Genomic DNA, 22,500 nt, shown 5'->3' on the forward strand with positions numbered 1-22,500 from the left:
GGTTGCTTGTATCCTCCTCAAATCGAGGTGAATTGTGTCACGGCACCTGGAAATTAGGCAGTCCCGGGGCAAGAGCACACAGCCCATTTGACCATAGCCCTGTCAGCTGCTGGGTAAACACTTATTTATTACCCTTTGCTCTTCGACCGGCGGCGGACGCGACGTCTCCAGCGACAGTGACACCTGTCCTGGGGAATGAGCCCCGCCCCTGAAATATTCTCGTGGTGTGTTTACTGCTCCGCGCGGTGGAGTGCATAATAACAGAGGCGGGGTGGGAGCACTGCTTGATCACTTGTGCATGAGGTAAGGCCCAGACACGCCATGACTACTGCAGAGAGTGTGAACCAGCCAGAGGGGAGGGGCAGAAAGAGAGAGGCCAGGGGGCGTGGCCTCTGGGGAGCCTTTAAGAGCTGCAGACCTGTGAGGAATGTGTGAATGATTAACTGGCTGAGTCTCCTCCCCCCGCTCACGTCTGCAGGATCTTATCAGATCCCTCTCCTCCCTTGTATCTCTCTCGGTCTGCCTTTCAGTCTCTCCCTCCTTCTCGCTCTGTCTCTCTCGGATTCCCCATATCTCCGTTTGCACCCGCCCCTCCCCCGGCAGCAGCTGGGCCGTGTAGCTAGCTGATGATGTCACGGCACTCTCCATGGCAAGGGCTGATGGAGGGGTGTGTGGACGGACAGACGGGACGGACGGATGGAGCGCCGGCCGTGCGGAGGAGAGCGTGCAGCTCCGTCTCGGCTGTCCAGCGAGCATTCCTCCCGCTCTGATGAGCTACGTCTGTGTGACACGTCGCCTGCACTCCCTCCGTTTCCTAACACTGAGCTCAGGACGCGCGCGCGCACACACAAATGCACACAGATGCACATGCGCGCACACACTCTGGCCAGGCCTCACTGATTTGTGGGACATACCCTGATTTGTGTCAGGCATCTCACGTTGATGACGTCACCCATGCTGTGGGTCAGTCTGCCATGCCTCCACCCTTCCATTTCAAGCTGCGAACACCTCCCCCTGAGCTCCACCCCCCACAGCAAAGAGCATGTGGGGATATCTCGAACAGGTCCCCCCCCCCCCCCAACTCACTCAGCCTTTCACCACATCCAGACTGAGCTCATCTAACTCTCTCCCTCGTACCGCTGAGCTGACAGAGGAGGATGACAGCTGTGGGGAAGCAAGGTGCAGATATATGGGGGAAACTTCTGGAAGCTTGGCCTCCCCCTCTCTCCCTCCCTCTCTTTCTCTCTCTCATTCTCTCTCTCATGTGTGATAGGTACCGAGTGCTTACATTATTGGGCTGAACTTCCAGGCGTTTGTCTTCCCTGTGGCCAGTCCACTTTTGTGTGGCTTGCAGTATATGGGGAGTGTTTCTACTGCCTACTGATCCAGCTCCCTCCTCCCATCTGTGCCAGCACATTCTGCACATAGAATATGGAAGACTGAAAACTGGAACAAGATCGGTATTCTTTTGACAGTATCCGGGGGGAGGAGTCAGTAGCCGGGGTCTGTAGTGGTGCTGGAGTCAGAAGGGCAGGAACAGGAGTGTTGATGTAAGCCAGTGCAGCTCTTCCACAGCCATGTGCCCTGGTCATCTGCTTTATGGGCCTTTGAAATGCATTCTGCAGTTGCACTTGTGTGAAGAATGAGGATCTTCTGGTGGTGAAGTGTCCGTGATGCGCCTTTGTTTCCCACAGACTGAGGCTGAAGGCAAATGCATTTGTATATTCACATATACATGTGTGTGTGTGTGCGTGTGTGTGTGCGTGTGTGTGTGCGTGTGCGTGTGTGTGTGCGTGTGTGTGTGTGTATGAATGCATGTGCAGGCCATGCGTGATTTATCCACATTTTTATTGCAACTCCAGTCATGACTGTTCCGGGAGTTCGTGCAGAGGAAGCTTTGGGAATTCTGTTGTGTTCTAGAAGCATGTCTAACACTCCAGCCAACAACGTTTTTCACGACATCCGTGCACTCCAAAGTCCAAAGTCTCTATGGAAAACATCATTATCAGTTTCCACAGTAAAGTAAAGTCAGCTGGGTTAGAGTTTGCGCAAGGCTGTTTAACCAGCGCCTTGTCAGTGCTGTTACAGTGCAGGGACGGAGCTGAGTGGCTGGTAAACACCAGAGGTTTGTCAGAACATCTACAGAAGACAGAACAACAGGGGCCCCCTGTAACACTGATGTGATGAGGTGAGCCAGGCGATGAACCCTCGGGAGTGAACCCTCGGGCGTGAACCCTCGGGCGTGAACCCTCGGGCGTGAACGCTCGGGCGTGACCGCTCGGGAGTGAGCCAGTGCTGTCTGATGTACACGATGCAGAATGATCTGGAAGGCTGAGTCAGGATGCAGAGCGTGCCTTGTCTTGCATTGCCTCGCCGTGACTTCTGTGTGCCTCGCTGTAGCGCACTACAGCCATCATTTTACACACTTTTTCCTTAATTAAATAATACCACGTACCATTATGCTCAGCTTTGGCTGGAATCCATTAAAAGAAATGACACATGCAACATCCCCCGCTCTCTCCCTCTCTCTCCTCCTCTCTCCTGCTCTTTCTCTCCCTCCCTTTGTCTGTCCCTCCCACTCGTTCTCCGTGTTTTTCTCCTCCCTCACAACACGTTTGCCTTACGGTTCTCTACTTTGAGAAAATCTTGTTCGTATTTGAGCTGTGTGCTGTTTATTTTGCTTTGACCCCTATGACAATACAACTTTACAGTAATCAGAGAAGTACAGGCAAAAATTCCCACATGTTTCTTTCGCATGCATCCACTTTGAAGAATCCACTTGTATATTCTAGACTCTGTCATTCAGCCTCATCAGAATCCAGGATCATTCTCAAGACCTCCTGGTGCTGTAATCCAGTTTCAGACTCTCAGAAGACAGTGACCACCGCTGCCCTTTAAAGCAAAAGACCCTCCAAAAAACGGCTGCTCTTTAGCTAGACACACACTGCTCTCTAGACACATTAGACAGACACTTCTATCTAGACACGTTGGACACGCACTGCTACCTAGACACGTTGGACACACACTGCTATCTAGACATGCACTGCTCTCTAGACACGTTGGACACACACTGCTCTCTAGACACGTTGGACACACTGCTCTCTAGACACGTTGGACACACTGCTCTCTAGACACGTTGGACACACTGCTCTCTAGACACGTTGGACACACACTGCTCTCTAGACACGTTGGACACACACTGCTCTCTAGACACGTTGGACACACTGCTCTCTAGACACGTTGGACACACTGCTCTCTAGACACGTTGGACACACTGCTCTCTAGACACGTTGGACACACTGCTCTCTAGACACGTTGGACACGCACTGCTATCTAGACACGTTGGACACGCACTGCTATCTAGACACGTTGGACACGCACTGCTCTGCAGACACGTTGGACACGCACTGCTCTGCAGACACGTTGGACACGCACTGCTCTGCAGACACGTTGGACACGCACTGCTCTGCAGACACGTTGGACACTACTATCTGGACACGCACTGCTCTCTAGACACGTTGGACACGCACTGCTATCCGGACACGTTGGACACGCACTGCTATCCGGACACGTTGGACACGCACTGCTATCCGGACACGTTGGACACGCACTGCTATCCGGACACGTTGGACACGCACTGCTATCCGGACACGTTGGACACGCACTGCTATCCGGACACGTTGGACACGCACTGCTATCCGGACACGTTGGACACGCACTGCTATCCGGACACGTTGGACACGCACTGCTATCCGGACACGTTGGACACGCACTGCTATCCGGACACGTTGGACACGCACTGCTCTGTAGACACGTTGGACACGCACTGCTCTGTAGACACGTTGGACACGCACTGCTCTGTAGACACGTTGGACACGCACTGCTCTGTAGACACGTTGGACACGCACTGCTCTGTAGACACGTTGGACACGCACTGCTCTGTAGACACGTTGGACACACTGTTATCTAGACACGGACACACACTGCTCTGCAGACACGTTGGACACACACTGCTCTCTAGACACGTTGGACACACACTGCTATCCAGACACGTTGGACACACACTGCTATCCAGACACGTTGGACACACTGTTATCTAGACACGTTGGACACACACTGCTATCTAGACACGTTGGACACACACTGCTCTGTAGACACGTTGGACACACACTGCTCTGTAGACACGTTGGACACACACTGCTCTGTAGACACGTTGGACACACACTGCTCTGTAGACACGTTGGACACACACTGCTCTGTAGACACGTTGGACACACACTGCTCTGTAGACACGTTGGACACACCGTTATCTAGACACGGACACACACTGCTCTCTAGACACGTTGGACACACACCGCTCTCTAGACACGTTGGACACACACCGCTATCTAGACACGTTGGACACACACCGCTATCTAGACACGTTGGACACACTGCTCTGTAGACACGTTGGACACACTGCTCTGTAGACACGTTGGACACACTGCTATCTAGACACGTTGGACACACACTGCTATCTAGACACGTTGGACACACTGCTCTCTAGACACGTTGGACACACACTGCTATCTAGACACGTTGGACACACACTGCTATCTAGACACGTTGGACACACACTGCTATCTAGACACGTTGGACACACACTGCTATCTAGACACGTTGGACACACACTGCTATCTAGACACGTTGGACACACTGCTCTCTAGGCACGTTGGACACACTGCTCTCTAGACACGTTGGACACACACTCCTCTCTAGACACGTTGGACACACACTCCTCTCTAGACAGGTTGGACACACACTGCTCTCTTGTCTTATTAAAATGTGGTTTTCACTGTTTATTCCTCCAACATGAGGAAAGCGTAGAATGGAGAGATATAGGACTGAATGAATTTTGTGGTTTTGCACGTGCGCTTGTGTGTGTGTGCGCGTGTGTGAGCATATGTGTGTATGTGTGTTGTCTTTTATCTCTTAAAGCAGAGATGAGAGGTTGAGTCTGTGTGTGTGTGTCTGTGTGTGTGTGTGTCTGTGTGTGTGTGTGTCTGTGTGTGTGTGCGTCTGTGTGTGTGTGTGTCTGTGTGTGTGTGTGTCTGTGTGTGTGTGCGTCTGTGTGTGTGTGCGTCTGTGTCTGTGTGTGTGTGCGTGTGTGTGTGTGTGCGTCTGTGTGTGTGTGCGTCTGTGTGTGTGTGCGTCTGTGTGTGTGTGCGTCTGTGTGTGTGTGCGTCTGTGTGTGTGTGCGTCTGCGTGTGTGTGCGTCTGCGTGTGTGTGTGTGCGTCTGCGTGTGTGTGTGTGCGTCTGCGTGTGTGTGTGTGCGTCTGCGTGTGTGTGTGTGCGTCTGCGTGTGTGTGTGTGTGCGTCTGCGTGTGTGTGTGTGTGCGTCTGCGTGTGTGTGTGTGTGCGTCTGCGTGTGTGTGTGTGCGTCTGCGTGTGTGTGTGTGTGTGCGTCTGCGTGTGTGTGTGTGCGTGTGCGTCTGTCTGTGTGTGTGTGCGTCTGTCTGTGTGTGTGTGTGTGTGTGTCTGTGTGTGTGTGTGTGTGCGTCTGTCTGTGTGTGTGTGTGTGCGTCTGTCTGTGTGTGTGTGTGCGCGTCTGCGTCTGTCTGTGTGCGCGTCTGCGTCTGTCTGTGTGTGTGCGCGTCTGCGTCTGTCTGTGTGTGCGCGTCTGCGTCTGTCTGTGTGTGTGCGCGTCTGCGTCTGTCTGTGTGTGTGTGCGTCTGCGTCTGTCTGTGTGTGTGTGCGTCTGCGTCTGCGTCTGTCTGTGTGTGTGTGTGTGCGTCTGCGTCTGTCTGTGTGTGTGTGTGCGTCTGCGTCTGTCTGTGTGTGTGTGCGTCTGCGTCTGCCTGTGTGTGTGTGCGTCTGTGTGTGTGTGTGTGTGTGTGCGTCTGCGTCTGTCTGTGTGTGTGTGTGTGCGTCTGCGTCTGCGTGTGTGTGTGTGCGTCTGTGTGTGTGTGTGTGTGTGTGTGTGTGTCTGCGTCTGCGTGTGTGCGTCTGTGTGTGTGTGTGTGTGCGCGCGTCTGGCTGTGTGTGCGCGTCTGCGTCTGTCTGTGTGTGCGCGTCTGCGTCTGTCTGTGTGTGCGCGTCTGCGTCTGTCTGTGTGTGTGCGTGTGTGTGTGCGTCTGCCTCTGCGTCTGTCTTTCTGCGTCTGTGTGTGTGTGTGTGTGTGTGTGTGTGTGTGTGTGTGTGTGTGTGTGTGTGTGGCTTCTTCCACCTCCGAGTGTAGTACTTAATGCTGTTTTATCTGTGATTTTCTTATTCATGTCTTTGTCCATCTCTGCCCCTTCATGTCTAACCGATGACACTTCGATACCCTTGACAGCAGAAGGGCCCGCTGGCTTTCTGTAATAAATATTAATTCTGCTGATCTGGGTTCAGTCTCTTTGTAGCATGAATGACTATCTTTAAGCATATTCTGAATCTGACACCAGACCAGTACTCTTAGAAGCAGCTCCAGATGTCTGATGTTCTCTCCTCATATTCCCACACCTCTTTGCCCTGTCCTGGTTTCCACCCTGTGACCAAGCTGCTCCCAGCCGAAGAGTCTTGGTGCCGGCTAACAGGATCTCGGATGGGTGAAACCGCAGCCCCTGACCTCCACGAAAAGCCTTGGACTGTGCTGGCTATTCCCAGCGCCGAGCCAGTCCAACTCCTCCCCCCCCCCCCCTGCGCCGCTGTCTTCTCTGCTCGTGTTGTGACACAGTCCAGGTAGAAGGCGAGCACAGCCCCTGTTCACTCCGCTAGACGGTGGGATTATAAGCTTACAACAGCAGCGCAATTCTGAAGACCGTGTATCTTGTTTCAGATGTCGGACTCTGGGCAGGAGGGACCCCCAGCAGCCCCGGCAAGCCTCGTTAACGTTAGCTAAAGCTGACTGCTGGCTGTCCCGGGTAGATAAACATTAGAGCAGAATTATTCTAATCTGTCCAGCAGCACGGAGACGGGCTAGTCAGCTCCAGGACGTCGAACGTGGAAAGGAAGTGCTGTGAAATAACCTTTGGGATTGTGGGAAACGGGGTACAGGAAGGGAGGCAGCGGCACAATGCATGCGATTCATGCAGCCCTGGGGTGGTGGGGGGGGTTCCCCTGATGGAGACCAGCACACACAGACAGTTAGAGAGACCTGATGCTCGATGCCTGCATCCTGTTGGGCTGTGGGTGTGTGTGTGCGTGCATATGTGTATTAGTGAATATATTTCTTTATCGGCATAGATGTGTGTGTGTGTGTGTGTGTGTGTGTGTGTGTGTGTGTGTGTGTGTATATACGGCGTATACTGTGCACTTTACAGCGCGTGCGTTTTTCCCACGCAGCTGCTTCTGAGGGAGTCCCAGAGCCCATTGCTGAGGAAGAAGAGGAGCCCACTCTTCATCAGGAGGCCACTGCCCGACTACTCAAGAAAAATCCACCCTCCAAGAAGGTCCGGAGGAAGACAGGTAAGCTATCGTCCCACACGTCCCGCCACCCCACCCACCCACCTGGGCCTGTGGAACGCGCTTCTGGGGTTTGGTCCCCAGTCGTGTGGACGGAGCACTGTGTCACCCTGGGTGTCTGGGTGTCCCGCACTGGGCCATCTGGTTCTACTCTCCTCTGGTCTCCTCCCTGCCCGCTCCCCCCTGGCCTGATTGGCCATAATAGCTGATGAATTGCAATTTTTCCGGTCATTATCAAACTCGAGATTTCACCATGATGCTCCAAATATGGGGAGTTTATTTATTTATTTTTGGAAATGAATCAAAGCTGTGTGCCTTGTGTCTGACTAAAATGTGTAGCAGAGAGGGGAGAGCACTGTGTGTGTGTGTGTGTGTGTGTGTGTGTGTGTGTAGGGAATACCTTCATGCCCACAGGAAATGAACATACTGTTGTTGTTTTTTGTATACCCATGATTTTCCAGTATGTGGGGGGGGCTGGTTTCAGGGGCTGGTTTCTGCATCTCTGCTGCATGCGGACGGCTCTGCCCAGCTCGCGCAGGTGCCTGCCGGCTTGGCTGAGCCTCCAAGCTGGACCCAACGCCTGTGGTTTCCAATAACGTCTCATTCGCATGCACGTGCATATGCACACACAGCGAGGAATAATCATAATGTTTGGTGTTCATCCCGCACCACATTAGAAGCGTCTGCTAACCAAGCTCTCTGCTCTCTGTGTGTGTGTGTGCGTGTGTGTGTGCGTGTGTGTGTGCGTGTGTGTGTGCGTGTGTGTGTGCGTGCGTGCGTGCTCGTGTTTGAACATGCTCAATCCACATGCCTTAATGTGGTTAATCCACCCAGGCATCGTAGATAATGAGCAAAACCGCACTGAGGAGCTGGAGGAACTTGGGCGATCCTTAAATGCGCACACACACACGCACGCCCCCGTGTGTGTTTTCTGCACCTCTCGCCCGCCAACAGAATCCAATTAAAGCACCGAAAGCAAAACAGGTAAAACAAACACTGGGAGAACAAGTGCGCTTAGCACGGGGACGCTGCCACACGCCACCATTGCAAGCAGCAGCTGGAAACCCAAGACAAACAGATGAACTAGAGACCCAAACAGCCTTGCTCAAAGGATGCAGTTTCAACGCGTCACGTGGCAGAATCCATCAGTCATGTCTGCGGTGTCGGTAGATGAAAGACCTCCGAATACCGTTTAAGACGACGTGAATGGCCATATCTTAAGAACGTGACGTGAACAGCCATGTCTTAAGAAGGCTCAGTGGTAAACGCACGATGCTGTTCTTATAGGCTGGAACTGAAAACAGTGTGTAATGTTTAGCAGATGTCTAGTCATTTTATTCCAGTCTTTACGGGTCTTGCTTCAGTATGCAAAACGTGGTCACGGCCCCAAAAAGTTTGACGGCTCGAGCGCGGGAGGAGCAGGAGGAGGAGGCGTATGCCGGATCTGCAGCGGAGCTGTACGTGGGCCGTCTGAAGCCTCCCGGCCGCCTCCAGATTTTGGATACCACCTGTGCCAAAAAACACACAGACTCCCCCTCCCCCTTCCTCACCTCATAAAGGACGCAGGAGATCCAGGACACCTGAAAGAGCTCCGAGCAGGCTCCGAGAAGCAACCGTGGAAATGATGTGACTTCTTAATTAGTTTAGTTTGTAGTGCACATCTTCATATGAGGGTGGGGGTGGTTGATGGTCTGGGGGTTGTTTTTTAAAGTAAAGCAAGGTGCAACTGCCGGGGTGTACGCTTCAATAGCCAGATCTCACACACACACACACACACACACTCTCACACACACACACACACACTCACACAGAGCCGTCATAAAGATAATTAGGGAGAAGGCACCTCCGAGCAGGGTGCAGAACAGGCAGGAAGCATCTCTATGGAGTTGAAAGGCTTCAAACAGGAGGCTTTGGATGTGCACTGCTCTTCTCCCTGGGCAGAACACATGAAAGCAGGACGAAACCGAGATGAAAGGGAGAGTGTCTTTTCTTTCAGTCTCATCACCCCTCCCCCATCTCTCTCACTCACACACACACACACACACACACACACACACACACACACACACACACACACACACAAACAGTAGCCTACTTGCAATTACAGCACTACTAGACCGACTCTCATGGGCTCCGTGGGTGCTCCCTGGTCCTAGTGGACGTTCCCGTCGGAGCAGAGATCTGGCCGCCCTGGTCCTGTCCTCGCTGCAATAAAGGTGATTGTTGGCGAATTTGGAGTGGCAGTCCAAGGATCTCACCTCTCACTCCGGAAAGTCTGGCTGGTCAGCCGGCTGGGGAAGGAAACTTGGAGAAAACTCCTGAAGTTTTCTCACTCCTGCCGTGAACTTGGTAGCAGGTGGGTGGTTCTCCCGCAGGTTCGTGGGCTCTGCCCTGGGGCTGGAGGTCTGGAGCTGTGAAACTCTCCCAGAACCCCAGACCAAGCGGCCCAGTCCCACTGATCCGGGTGTCAGCCCTGCTTTCTCCTCCTTGTATCGGTGTTCAGATGTTCCACCTGGTTTCTGACGCCAGACCTGTGTCTGCACCTACAAATACAAATATAACACGTGTAGTCATAGTTTTCAATCACATTGCGTATCCAGTTCGGTCTCCTGTCCCGTTGCGTTCTGGCGCTTGCCCACTGCTCCGCGTATGGGCTAGTGAATGTTTCCAGCGCTGCGCTGTTTTGCTGGTGACTGGCTTCGGTTAAAACTCATTTACGGGTATCGTCATAAGCATGGCCGTCTTCTTCAGCTGTTCGCCCTCTCCAGGGAGCGCTCGAGAAGAGAGAGAGAGAGAGAGAGAGAGACAGAGGAAGCGAGAGATGGAGAGAGCTGTGGTTTATGGCCCTGGTGTCCTGGCTGGGGTTAAGTTAGCAGGTACACGGAGCTCAGCCTAAACGCTCTAAACCTCCAGAGATCGCTGTGTGCTCGGAGACCCCACCCCCACCGTTATGGCGGTTAGCCTGGGTCACCCGATCTCTGAGCGTCAGACGCAGGCCGGTGAGATGCAAGGAGCTGGGCTGCTGTGTCCGATCCTTCAGTCGCCTCTCAGCCAGCCTAGAGCAGGAGACCTCAACATCTCCTCGAGCTCTGTTTACAGTTCCCGTGTTTATTTTCCAGACCCTGTAGAGTGGCCTTCCCACGCTTGGCTCATGTTGGCCTGGCAAAGACTTCCTTGTAGGACTCACACGATCGCTCCTTGACTGCCCTGGCTCTGCATCATCGTCCGCCGCATCCCCTGGCAATTAGGGCCCGATTTGCCTGTATGTTTACCTTACTGTAGTAATGTTTCTGGAATGTTCTATCAGATGGAGATGGCGAGCGAGTGCGCCAGTTCCGTGCGCATGGAGAGTGGTCCCCGGGGCCTGATGGGTTGGCCCTGCCCTATTGGAGCGCGGCGGTGCGTGCGGCACTGTCTGTCTGCCACTCCTATTAAAATCTCGTTAAGCAGGTGTGCGAGGTCCAGGGAGTGGAACTGGACCAAGAGATGGCTATAAGCCATCCCAGACACACACACACACACACACAGGTGTGTGTATGTGGCGAGAGGGGGTCTGTTGCATGCTATTTTCCCTCTCTCTCTCTCTCTCTCTCTCTCTCTCTCTCTCTCTCTCTCTCTCTCTCCTTCTATCTTTCTATCTCCTGGGTTTTTTTTTCCTTTGGCACTCCACCTCTCAGTCTCTGCATCTCTTTCTCTCGTTCTTTGTCACCCTGATCTCTCTAACCCCACCCCCACACCCCCGGCTGCCCTCAGCCTTGTTGTTATTCTCAGAAAGACTTCAAGCTTTTTTCCGAGTTCCTGTGTTCCGGATCTGAAGTCTCCTTCTCCTGCTCCAGGCCTAACACGCATCGGAGCCACAGCGTAACCGTGTATCCATCATCAGTAATGGCGTACTCCTGCTGTGATCTTTTCAGTAGAATGGGACCTAATTAATGCACTGTTGGTGAAGAGAGTCCTCCCACGCGCACACACACGTGTGCGCACACACACACACACACACACACACACACACATCACACACACACACCCCACAGAGCCATATCCCTTACTTAAACAAAACAGACTGATTGCAGAGTGGGGCCTACACAGAGGCCGTCAGTTTGCACAGTAATAAAAGCTGCTATCCTTTCACAAGTTCTGCTTTTAACAAGAGACTTTTAATTTTGTGAGAAGGAAGCAATGAATTGTAAAATATACTTTTCCAGATCCTGGACGTTAAGTGTGTCGCGTACCCCTCTGCACACGGGATCAACCGCGTTCAATGACTAACATATGTGTGCTTTCCATGCTTCATACCTCTCTCTCTCTCTCTCTCTCACTCACTCACTCACACACGCGCGCGCGCGCGCACACACACACACACATACATATACATATACATACATACATACATACATACATACATACATACATATATATACATACATACATTTTTTTCTGTTTTCTCCTTTGCCAGTTGGTAGTCAGGGACAGTGGTAGTGGGGGCCAGATTTGTGAGGTCTAGTCATCACTGAGGACCAAGCGGTACGTGAGGGTCTGAGGTCAGTCGTCATGGGGAGCTGGTTCAGCGAGTGGAGGGTTATTGACTCTCTCTCTTGTCTCTTCACAGCTGTTCAGCGCTGAGAACATTCACCTTCTTTATTGGGTTGGTCAGGGGAGATTGGGGATTGGCCTACAGCGCTGGACTTTGTGTGTGTGTGTGTGTGTGTGTGTTTCATCAAATGAGGCTTCCAGATGTACGGTACATGGTTTTACTGAATGTTGTGTTGCACACGGCAGCTGCCAAAGGTCCAAGGCCACAACATTGTGAGGATACTACATACTTACATATATATACACACGAGTATACATTGAGTGAGTACATGTGAGGGGGGATGTGTGTGTGTGTGTGTGTGTGTGTGTGTGTGTGTGTGTGTGTGTGTGTGTGTGTGTGTGTGTGTGTGTGTGTGTGTGTGTGTGTGTATATATATATATATATATATATATATATATATATATATATATATATATATAGGTGTGTGTGTGTGTGTGTGTGTGTGTATATATTGTGTATGTGTTTGTGTGCATGTATGTGTGTGTGTGTGCGCGTTTCTGTGCCCCCCCCCCCGCCCTCTTTTTCTCTCTTTTTCTCTTTCCCACTCCCTCCGTCCCCCTCCCCAGGACACAGACAGAAACGTATCTGTCCTCGTGTCCAGCAGTGATTAGTCCCTTTCGCTGCCTTCTAAAAGCCGGGACGGCGTCCATTCCAAATATTGAAGGATGGAAATGAGAGACATTTCCAGGTAGCCCCCCTCCAGGGAGCCGCACTGTAGAGGGGTGTTGATGGCGCTGCTGTCCACACATGGCTTTAATTGCGTTAATTCATTAGCGCTGGCTCCGTCAGCCCGTGAAAACCCCGGGTCTGTGTGCCGGGGCCGGACCCGAGCCCGGTTCGGGGGGGAACTAGAGCCAGGAAAAGCCCGTGCTGGCCCAGGAGCGGTTCTGCCGTCGGCGAGTGTGACAGAGAGCTCTGTGAGGAATGGTACGAGTGGTCGTGTGCGTGCAGGGACCCACGTGCTCCCTGTGCACACTTAAACACTTTATTATGATTAATATATTACACACAGTAATTACAGCAAAATCCAAATTTTTTGAGTTGTTACACAACGCGGTCATTGCACAGCTCTGCCTGTGTAATTTATAAAACGCACGTTAAAAAAATACAGATTCTCCTAACACACAAACATCCCATAATAGCCAAAAGAGAACGGCACCTGGCTAGTTACACACACACACACACACACACACACACACACACACACACACACACACACACACACACACACACACACACACACACACACCCCCACCGACCAGATCTTAATGTTTTTTTAGTGTTTAGCGTTTTCAACGCACACACACACATGCATTTAACCTTTAGCACGTACACCTCAACACACACCACTTGGTGCTTTCACACACACACACACACACACACACACACACACACACACTCCCAAATGGAAGTCTCCCACACAGACATTCCACTCATACAGCGCGGCTGAGTGTCTGCGGCACTGGAGAGCTCCGCGGGGCTGGCCCCCGCGCGACCTACTCAGACGGATCTTTGTCCGCTAATCCCACTTCCTGTTTTTTTGTCTGCCCCGCGCAGATGAACGGGAGGCCCATGCCTCGCAGCCCAACCTGTGTATGTGTGTGTGTCCCCACGTCTGAAACGGCAACAGCACAGCCGTAGTGTGCTCCCCCGCAGTGCTAGCTGTCCTCCAGGCTGGCCTTATCAGAGCTCAGTGCTACAGAGGGGCCCGGCCGGAGAGAGGGCCGGAGGTCCCAGCTGCGACGTAGCCCGCCTGCCTGCGCTGTTTCCGGGCAGGGGTCTGGCCGCAGTGGCCCTGTGGAGGCCCTCGCGCGGTGCCTGCTCAGGCCTGATGGGGTTATTTGTGCAAGGTGGTGAGGTTGCTTCTTGGAATAATGCGAACATTTCTCGGAAGCCGTGACCCACTCTTGCAGCATTGGTTATTTGTGCATGCGCACGTGCACGTGTGCGTTTGCACTGCCAGGGTGTGTCGGAGGGAAGCCGTGCTTTTTGGTGTGTACCATTTTCTAAATAGCACAGCTTACCTCTTGTCCATGTTTCTTTCCCTCATTCTTCCATCTGGTGAAACAGGCATCGGGCTCCGTGGCCTCCGTTCTGCCCGCTCCGTTCGGGAGTTCTCTGGAGGATCAGGGATCCCTGGTTATGCCTTCCTGGAGCTGTGGGCCAGTCCCGCCAGATACGGCGCACACCCACACGTGTCTAATTACAGATGGGACGTCATGGTGTCTGCAAACGCTGTGCTAAAGACTTTATGATGTATCCTGTGAACCCTCTCGTTCAGTCACGTTTGAAGTAATCAGACACTTTCCTCTAACCCTCTCGTTCAGTCACGTTTGAGGTAATCAGACACTTTCCTCTAACCCTCTCGTTCAGTCACCTTTGAAGTAATCGGACACTTTCCGTTAACCCTCTAGTTCAGTCACGTTTGAAGTAATCGGACACTTTCCTCTAACCCTCTCGTTCAGTCACCTTTGAAGTAATCGGACACTTTCCTCTAACCCTCTCGTTCAGTCACCTTTGAAGTAATCAGACACTTTCCGTTAACCCTCTCGTTCAGTCACGTTTGAAGTAATCGGACACTTTCCGTTAACACACTCGTTCAGTCACGTTTGAAGTAATCGGACACTTTCCGTTAACACACTCGTTCAGTCACGTTTAAAGTAATCAGACACTTTCCATTAACCTTCTCGTTCAGTCACGTTTGAAGTAATCGGACACTTTCCGTTAACACACTCGTTCAGTCACGTTTGAAGTAATCAGACACTTTCCGTTAACCCTCTAGTTCAGTCACGTTTGAGGTAATCAGACACTTTCCGTTAACCCTCTCGTTCAGTCACGTTTGAGGTAATCAGACACTTTCCATTAACCCTCTCGTTCAGTCACGTTTGAGGTAATCAGACACTTTCCATTAACCCTCTCGTTCAGTCACGTTTGAAGTAATCAGACACTTTCCATTAACCCTCTCATTCAGTCACGTTTGAGGTAATCAGACACTTTCCGTTAACCCTCTCGTTCAGTCACGTTTGAAGTAATCGGACACTTTCCGTTAACACACTCGTTCAGTCACGTTTGAAGTAATCAGACACTTTCCGTTAACCCTCTAGTTCAGTCACGTTTGAGGTAATCAGACACTTTCCGTTAACCCTCTCGTTCAGTCACGTTTGAGGTAATCAGACACTTTCCGTTAATCCTCTCGTTCAGTCAAGTTTGAAGTAATCAGACACTTTTGTACGCTGAGCTTGAATACGTGGTGGAATGTCACTTACACTTTCAGCCAGGTGTGTCTTTGCCCATAATCCTCAGTGTGGTCATGACTGTGTGACACTGTTGCAGTTTGACTGGGTCCAATTTGTCAGACTGTTATTCCGAGGTCCAGTTCGTCAGCCTGTTATTCCGAGGTTATCCATACTGCCAGGTCATGGAGTTCCCTGACAGTCTCCCCCTCTTTGTCCCGTCTTGTCCTGTCATTCCCATCCTGTCCCATCCGAGTTGGCATGAGTAATGTTTCTGCAGGCTCAGCGCGTCCGGAGCAGGCGTGCACTTCCCAGAGGCTATGCAAGGTCAGCCAGGGGTCAGTCCCGCACCTCCCTTACCATCCCCACGCATATTTCTTATCTGATAAGTGCAAGCTGAATAGCTGAGCCAAGATTTGTGAGCTGCTTGCATGGGTGTGTGTGTCTGTGTGAGGCAGGGTTTGGCAGAGTGGTCCGTCTAGCTTGTGTGTTTGCAGGCATGTGGGTGTGAATGGCGGGGTGTTGAGTCCGCGTATGTGCGCATGTTGCCCCAGTCTGGTCCGAGCTCCTGTCCCCACAGGACCTGCCGGAGGAATCGCGCTCCGTTTTTTCCTTGTCCGTCTTCACTTCCCATCTTCTCTCACTTCATCCCTCCTCCCTCCTGTCCACACCTGTCCAGCGTCCGTCTTCCACCCACTTCCTCCAGTCAGCCATGAGACTGGCAAGTCTGAGTCTGCTCCTTCGAACAGTGCGAGGTTTAAACTCTCCAGTGAACATTTTCCCCCACAGCTCATAAATTTCCCACGCCCGCGCTGGCTTCTCGAGGAGTTCTATAATATGAGGAATGCCTTTTCTCATTTTTACCTCCTATGGTCTCCCAAAGAGCAGGCTGTCCTGTCCACCTGTCAGTGGTCTCTGATACCCTATCACTACACCTGTCTTCATGGATGCGCTCCCGTGGATGTACACAGAGGGTCTGGGCCCTTTATGCCTTGACTCCCAGGGCACCAGGGGAGACCAGCGGGTGGGTTTACTGGGTAAAGCTACACTGGTCCTAGTTTCACAGGAACGTTATGCCTGAAAGAACTCAGGCATTCTCTGAAAACAGTGAATGGAAGTCACTGGGCACAGGTTAGCACCATGACTTTTACAGTTAGTAATTACAGCTCCCTGAATTGGGATCAATTAATGGTTCTAGAATTAAGGACTTTTCAAATAATAACCTAGTAATGTTGATTCCTGAAAATTAACATTACTATGTAAAATTACGTTGAACAGCAATGTTGCAATTTTAGCCTTTTTTTGTCCCACAAACTAAAATAGATGGACCTTATAATGCAGTGACTCTCCAGTGCAATGACTCTTCTCTGTAGTCACTGTACAGTGCACTCACCCTCGGTGCAGTGACTCTCCACTGAGGGCTGTACCTCTAAAGAAGAGCTCTTCACGTTTCATAAGGTTCCCACACAATATCCCGATTAATAAACAGACAAGCACTGAACAGGACTGGATGAGGTCTGATGAATCTCTCAGGTAAATCTAACAGAAATCTAGTCTGAAGGTGTGGCGTAGCAGTTAAAAAATGTTTTGTCATGTTAAACCTTATGTTAAAACTGAAAGTTTGTAGCATCTTTCAAAGATTGATTTGATGACAGCCCGGTTTTCAAGCTAAAACACTTTTGGTTGTAAGCTATCAGCTCTTTTACCATAATATTTTTTTAGAAAACCTTCTTATGCCTTTGGACGATTGGTTCTCACTACCATTTCTCTCTTTTTCCTGTCCCCGGCTCTTCCCAAGTGTTCCTCTGTGTTTGGATTCTCCGACAGCTTGGACAGGCATGATTTAAGCCAAACTGATTGCTTTTTATAGCGGAGGCGAGCGTAAAATCTCACTCTGCAATGGAGCGCGTGAAATTTAGAACCCAAGCGAGGTCTCAGCACTTTTTCATTTGCACTCATTTGTGTATTTCTCTCTCTCTCTCTCTCTCTCTCCACAGCTTCTTGCTCAAGCTCTTCTCCTCTGTGTCTCTGTCCTGTCCTGCTCCTCCCTACGTCTCCCTGTCTGGCTCCATTTGTCCTTGCGTGTTCCATGTGGACACACCCCACACCCCCCAAAACTAGTGACAAACCCTTGCCGCGAGAGCGTCCGGCCGACTTGGACCCTGCGGGCTTAAAACAACAACAACAAAACAATAAACTAACATCGTTAGTCTTAGGACAACTTCCTCTGCGCTGTCAGCAGGGACTCAGCTAGGGGGGACCGCGACTGTGAGGTGCTCTCTCTCCTTTCGTTCCAGATCCGAAGCTCGGCAAAAACTCTTTGGCAAGGAGTGTCCTAAGAAATGCTAAGAAAAGCAAGCAAGCTTGTCCCTGAGATTTATCGGTTCGTTGAGGTCAGATTATGAAACGGGCAACGATCGGTGAGGTGGCGTTTTTCTTCTTCCTCTTCCTCTCCGCCCATCCCCCTCTTCCGGGCTCCGTCGGGCACTCCCGTGAGCGTGACGGCGACGTCTCTAAACGTGGTGCTTGTCTGTTTGTCTGATCGCTTGTGCGAGGCTCCTCTCCTTCGACCCGGTCCAGGAGCAAGGCTGTTCGTTCTCCAGACCTCCACAGCTGGTGGGATCACTTGTGCCCTGCGATGTTTCCCGTCCCTGCAGCGACCACTAATGGCCAACTCTTCTTTTAAGGCGCGCTGTCCTTTAAAAGCAGTAAAAGCGCGGGCGAGTCTCCTGGGGTCCTGGCCTGCCACAGCAGCTGTGCAAGGAACACATCCCTGTGCCAGGCAGGACGAGGGAGAGGTGGTGGCGGGATTACGTACCCCGCAGCGGTCTGGCCTGTGGGTGGGCAGATTGTCTCCTAGCAACGCGGAGGACCAGAGTTGTTCCAGAGACGCAGTTGCACGGAGCTTTTCATTAGTGAGGTGGAAGGGTGTGGGTGTGTGGGTGTGTGGGTGGGTGGCTGTGTGTGGTGAGATTAAATTATTCCCCCCAGCATCCCCTGTGGAAGTTGGTGATTTATTTGAGTCCTTCTCTGGGTTGCCAGCAGTAACGCGGGCCTGGGGTACAGCGAGGAGACTTTTCCCACTCTCTGAGCCAGCTTCCTGCAGACCACGGCTCATAGCCGCCCCTCTCACCACCGCCCCCCTCAGAGACACATATTAAAGGAACAAATCCTTTAGCCTCACATAAAAGGTGTGTGTGGGGGGGGGGTCCTATTGGAGAGAAATTTAATGAGTGTGTGTGAAAATGGAACACCTCACACGTGTGACAGCAATGCACCCAACTGTTTCAAAACAGCCCTTACAGTCTTCATACGTGCCCTACAGTCTACATACATGCCCTACAGTCTACATACGTGCCCTACAGTCTACATACATCTCCTACAGTCTACATACGTGCCCTACAGTCTACATACGTGCCCTACAGTCTACATGCGTGCCCTACAGTCTACATGCATGCCCTACAGTCTACATGCATGCCCTACAGTCTACATACGTGCCCTACAGTCTACATGCGTGCCCTACAGTCTACATGCATGCCCTACAGTCTACATACATGCCCTACAGTCTACATACGTGCCCTACAGTCTACATACATCTCCTACAGTCTACATACGTGCCCTACAGTCTACATACGTGCCCTACAGTCTACATACATCTCCTACAGTCTACATACATGCCCTACAGTCTACATGCGTGCCCTACAGTCTACATACGTGCCCTACAGTCTACATACATCTCTTACAGTCTACATGCATGCCCTGCAGTCTACATACATCCTCACAGTCTACATAAATGCACTACATACAGCCCCTCCTCTCATTCCCTACAGCTCCAATCGTCTGCTCAGCCCCGGTGGCCTGCATACACCCCCCCAGAGGTCTGCTCTCACATGCCCAGTGCTCCGTCTCTCTGCTGGTCTGTCAGCAGCTGCTGTCTGTCCCGCAGCCTGGACTGCTCGGTTGCTCCCGAGAGAGCTCTCCCGCCCAGGAAACCTTCGCCTTCGCCACGGGGCTTCACGGCGTTCCCGGCGTTCCCAGTTCCAAACCCTAATTAATCACGCAACAGCGTGCAGACAGTTACCTCCCTCCTGAAATGGCTTATCTGTGGTAATAAAGTTAGGGGCCGCGAGGAGAGTGCGAGGGGTTCCTGCGTTCTTTTATTGCTGGTCGTTTCGACGGCAGCTGAAGGGTTTTTTTTCTTTCCCAGTGGAAGTTGAGCTGGGGTCAAGTCCGTGCGCTGGGAGCACTTACGAACGGCTCGGTGACGAAGACGAGTACACACGTACGTTAGAGACCACTTGTCCAGCGCTGAACTGTTGCAACACCAATAGCCTTGCGAGAGACAACGTGCAAGTTTGTGTGTGTGAGTGGGTGTGTTGTGTAGGTCTTTGTCTGTATGGGTGTGTATGTGTCTATCTGTGTTTTTGTGTGTGGGTGTATGTCTGTACGTGTCTGTGTGTGTGTGGGTGTCTGAAAGCTCATCGCTCCTGTTTCTCTCTCTCTCTGGAGAGCTGGACTGGGTCTGAGATGACTACAGTAAGCACGATGATCTCTGACCTGCTGAACTAACCCTGCAAGCTTGTTCTGCTCGCCTTGTATGCTAGTCTACTCTTCTGTTTTATTTTAGATTACATCCATCAGAACCTAATCTGCACCTAGTCTACGCTTCACTGCCCGGCAGCCGGAGTATACCACTTAAGATTCATGTGTCCATTTGGAAAATAATCTGAATCATCACCTTATTTTGACATGTGCTTTAGGTGTTATAGTCTGCTTTTTGTTTGTTTGTTTGCTCCTGTGTCCTCCGCTCGGCAGTATTAGGAGGCTGAGAGTTCTGCTCTCACTACATTTTCAGTGTTTGCCAGGCACTCTTATCCAGAGCTGCTTACATGTTTACCAGTATGACATCACGCGTGGCCCCACCACCTTCGTAGTACAGCTACCGAGAGAACTACAGGAGACCTGTCCCGAGAGACCTGTGGCCTGTCTCAGTCCTGTGCAGGCTGGGTGGGGATTCTGGATGGAGCTGGAGTTGTGAATGGAGCAGCAACATAACTCCAGTGGAGCTGAGACTTCCTCAAACAGGAACCCAAAGTCACTCAACCTGTGCAGAACTCACTCTCTCTCTCTCTCTCTCTCTCTCTCTCTCCCTCCACTGGCTCTGTTTGTTTGCCTCCTGACATTAATGTAGCTCATCTCCGTCCGTCTGAGTTGTGGGGATCTCTCTGCCTAAGCGCAGCGTTCCCAGGCCCTGGTCACGTCTCCCAGCTGGGCTGCTCCTCGCAGAGCGCCTAACAGGCACTGACTGGACTCTGCATTAGACTGCACCTCTGTGCACGGAGACTGTTTGCACTTACACTGTTCACTCCCAGTGCTGGTCAGACAGCGTTGGACGGTGTTTGCCTCATTTGCATAATTTAGCAAAATATTTTAGCAGCCCAAGTGGCAAATATTGGTCCTTCCCTGCGATCAAGGCGAAAGCAATCACGTGGTTTTAACTTTATTTAGGTTCGCTTCCTGAAATCCACATTTAATCCGATCCTGAAGCCCTCGTTAACAGAGGAATTTCATTCAAGGGGTCAACACCAGGGACCCAGTGTGAGAAACTGACTGAGATGAAAAACTGTGTGTCTTAAACCAGCATCAGAGCAGATAGACCCCTTATTCCTGTTTGAGTAAGCAATGCAGTCTGTGGATGAGTTGGGTATTAAAGTCCAACTCTCTCTCTCTCTCTCTCTCAGCCACTAGCCCACCTCTCCTACACTCTTCCTCATCCCAATCACGGCATCTTCTTTTCTCCATCTATCCCTCCACGCCTCTCTCCAAATAAACAATCCGTCCAAGTGCGAGCCCCCTCTGCGAGCTGGAGCGGACCTGCCCTCTTAAATCCCGGGGCAATCCGACACCGCACCACTGTTTGCTTTTAGTCCCGTCCGATTCAGAACGCCAGTGGCTGACGTCAGTGTTGGGACCTCGGGCAGTCTTCCATCTCTCTGTTCACTCATCTTTTTTCTCTCTCTCCCTCTTTCTCTCCCTCTCTCTCTCTCCCTCTCTCTCTCTCTCCCTCTCTCTCTCTCTCTCTCTCTCCCTCTCCCTCTCCCTCTCTCTCCCTCTCTCTCTCTCCCTCTCCCTCTCCCTCTCCCTCTCTCTCCCTCTCTCTCTCTCTCTCTCTCCCTCTCTCCCTCTCTCTCTCTCTCTTTTCTTTATTTTGTACATTATTGTTTTTTTTCTTTAGTTTTGCATGAATGTAAGCAAAGCATTCTTGGATAAATGGAGTCTTGTGTGTGTGTGTGTGTGTGTGTGTGTGTGTGTGTGTGTGTGTCTCTGTCTCTGTCTCTGTCTTAAGCTTAAGCATCAGCACGTAATAGAGTTGCTTGTGTTCACCATTGTGTTGAAGACGGTTTGTGAATGTGAGCATTGTTCTTTGTTACTCACGATGCTCCCCTCCCATAATTCTCCCTCTCACAGCCCTCAGTCTGTGATATCGCGCATAAAACCTCCACCACACGAACCCCACGCACCTCCTCTCCCACTACACTAACCCCACACACCTCCTCTCCCACTACACGAGCCCCACACAGCTCCTTTCCCACTACACTAACCCCACGCACCTCCTCTCCCACTACACTAACCCCACACACCTCCTCTCCCACTACACGAGCCCCACACAGCTCCTTTCCCACTACACTAACCCCACACACCTCCTCTCCCACTACACTAACCCCACACACCTCCTCTCACACTACACGAGCCCCACACACCTCCTCTCCCACTACACTAACCCCACGCACCTCCTCTCCCACTACACTAACCCCACACACCTCCTCTCACACTACACAAGCCCCACACAGCTCCTTTCCCACTACACCAACCCCACACACCTCCTCTCCCACTACACTACATGAGCCCCACACACCTCCTCTCCCACTACACTACATGAACCCAACACCTCCTCTCCCACTACACTACACGAGCCCCACACACCTCCTCTCCCACTACACTAACCCCACGCACCTCCTCTCCCACTACACTAACCCCATACACCTCCTCTCACACTACACGAGCCCCACACAGCTCCTTTCCCACTACACCAACCCCACACACCTCCTCTCCCACTACACTACACGAGCCCCACACACCTCCTCTCCCACTACACTACATGAACCCAACACCTCCTCTCCCACTACACTACACGAGCCCCACACACCTCCTCTCCCACTACACTAACCCCACGCACCTCCTCTCCCACT

At 51.8% G+C, this 22,500-nt stretch overlaps 1 protein-coding gene across 2 annotated transcripts in view; it reads left to right on the top strand.

The window, feature by feature from the left end:
* The window catches only part of LOC145659902 (uncharacterized), a 45,956-nt gene that overhangs the window by 1,469 nt on the left and 21,987 nt on the right, over positions 1-22,500 (top strand). For both annotated transcript variants that reach the window (XM_081723374.1, XM_081723373.1), the window contains exon 2: positions 7,304-7,426. In XM_081723374.1, coding sequence (XP_081579500.1) covers positions 7,304-7,426 — 123 coding nt within the window. The remainder of the gene's footprint in view (positions 1-7,303; positions 7,427-22,500) is intronic.

This window comes from Electrophorus electricus, chromosome 11 (genome assembly GCF_041902795.1).
Source record: "Electrophorus electricus isolate QZ-2024a chromosome 11, ASM4190279v1, whole genome shotgun sequence".
Lineage (NCBI taxonomy): Eukaryota > Metazoa > Chordata > Actinopteri > Gymnotiformes > Gymnotidae > Electrophorus > Electrophorus electricus.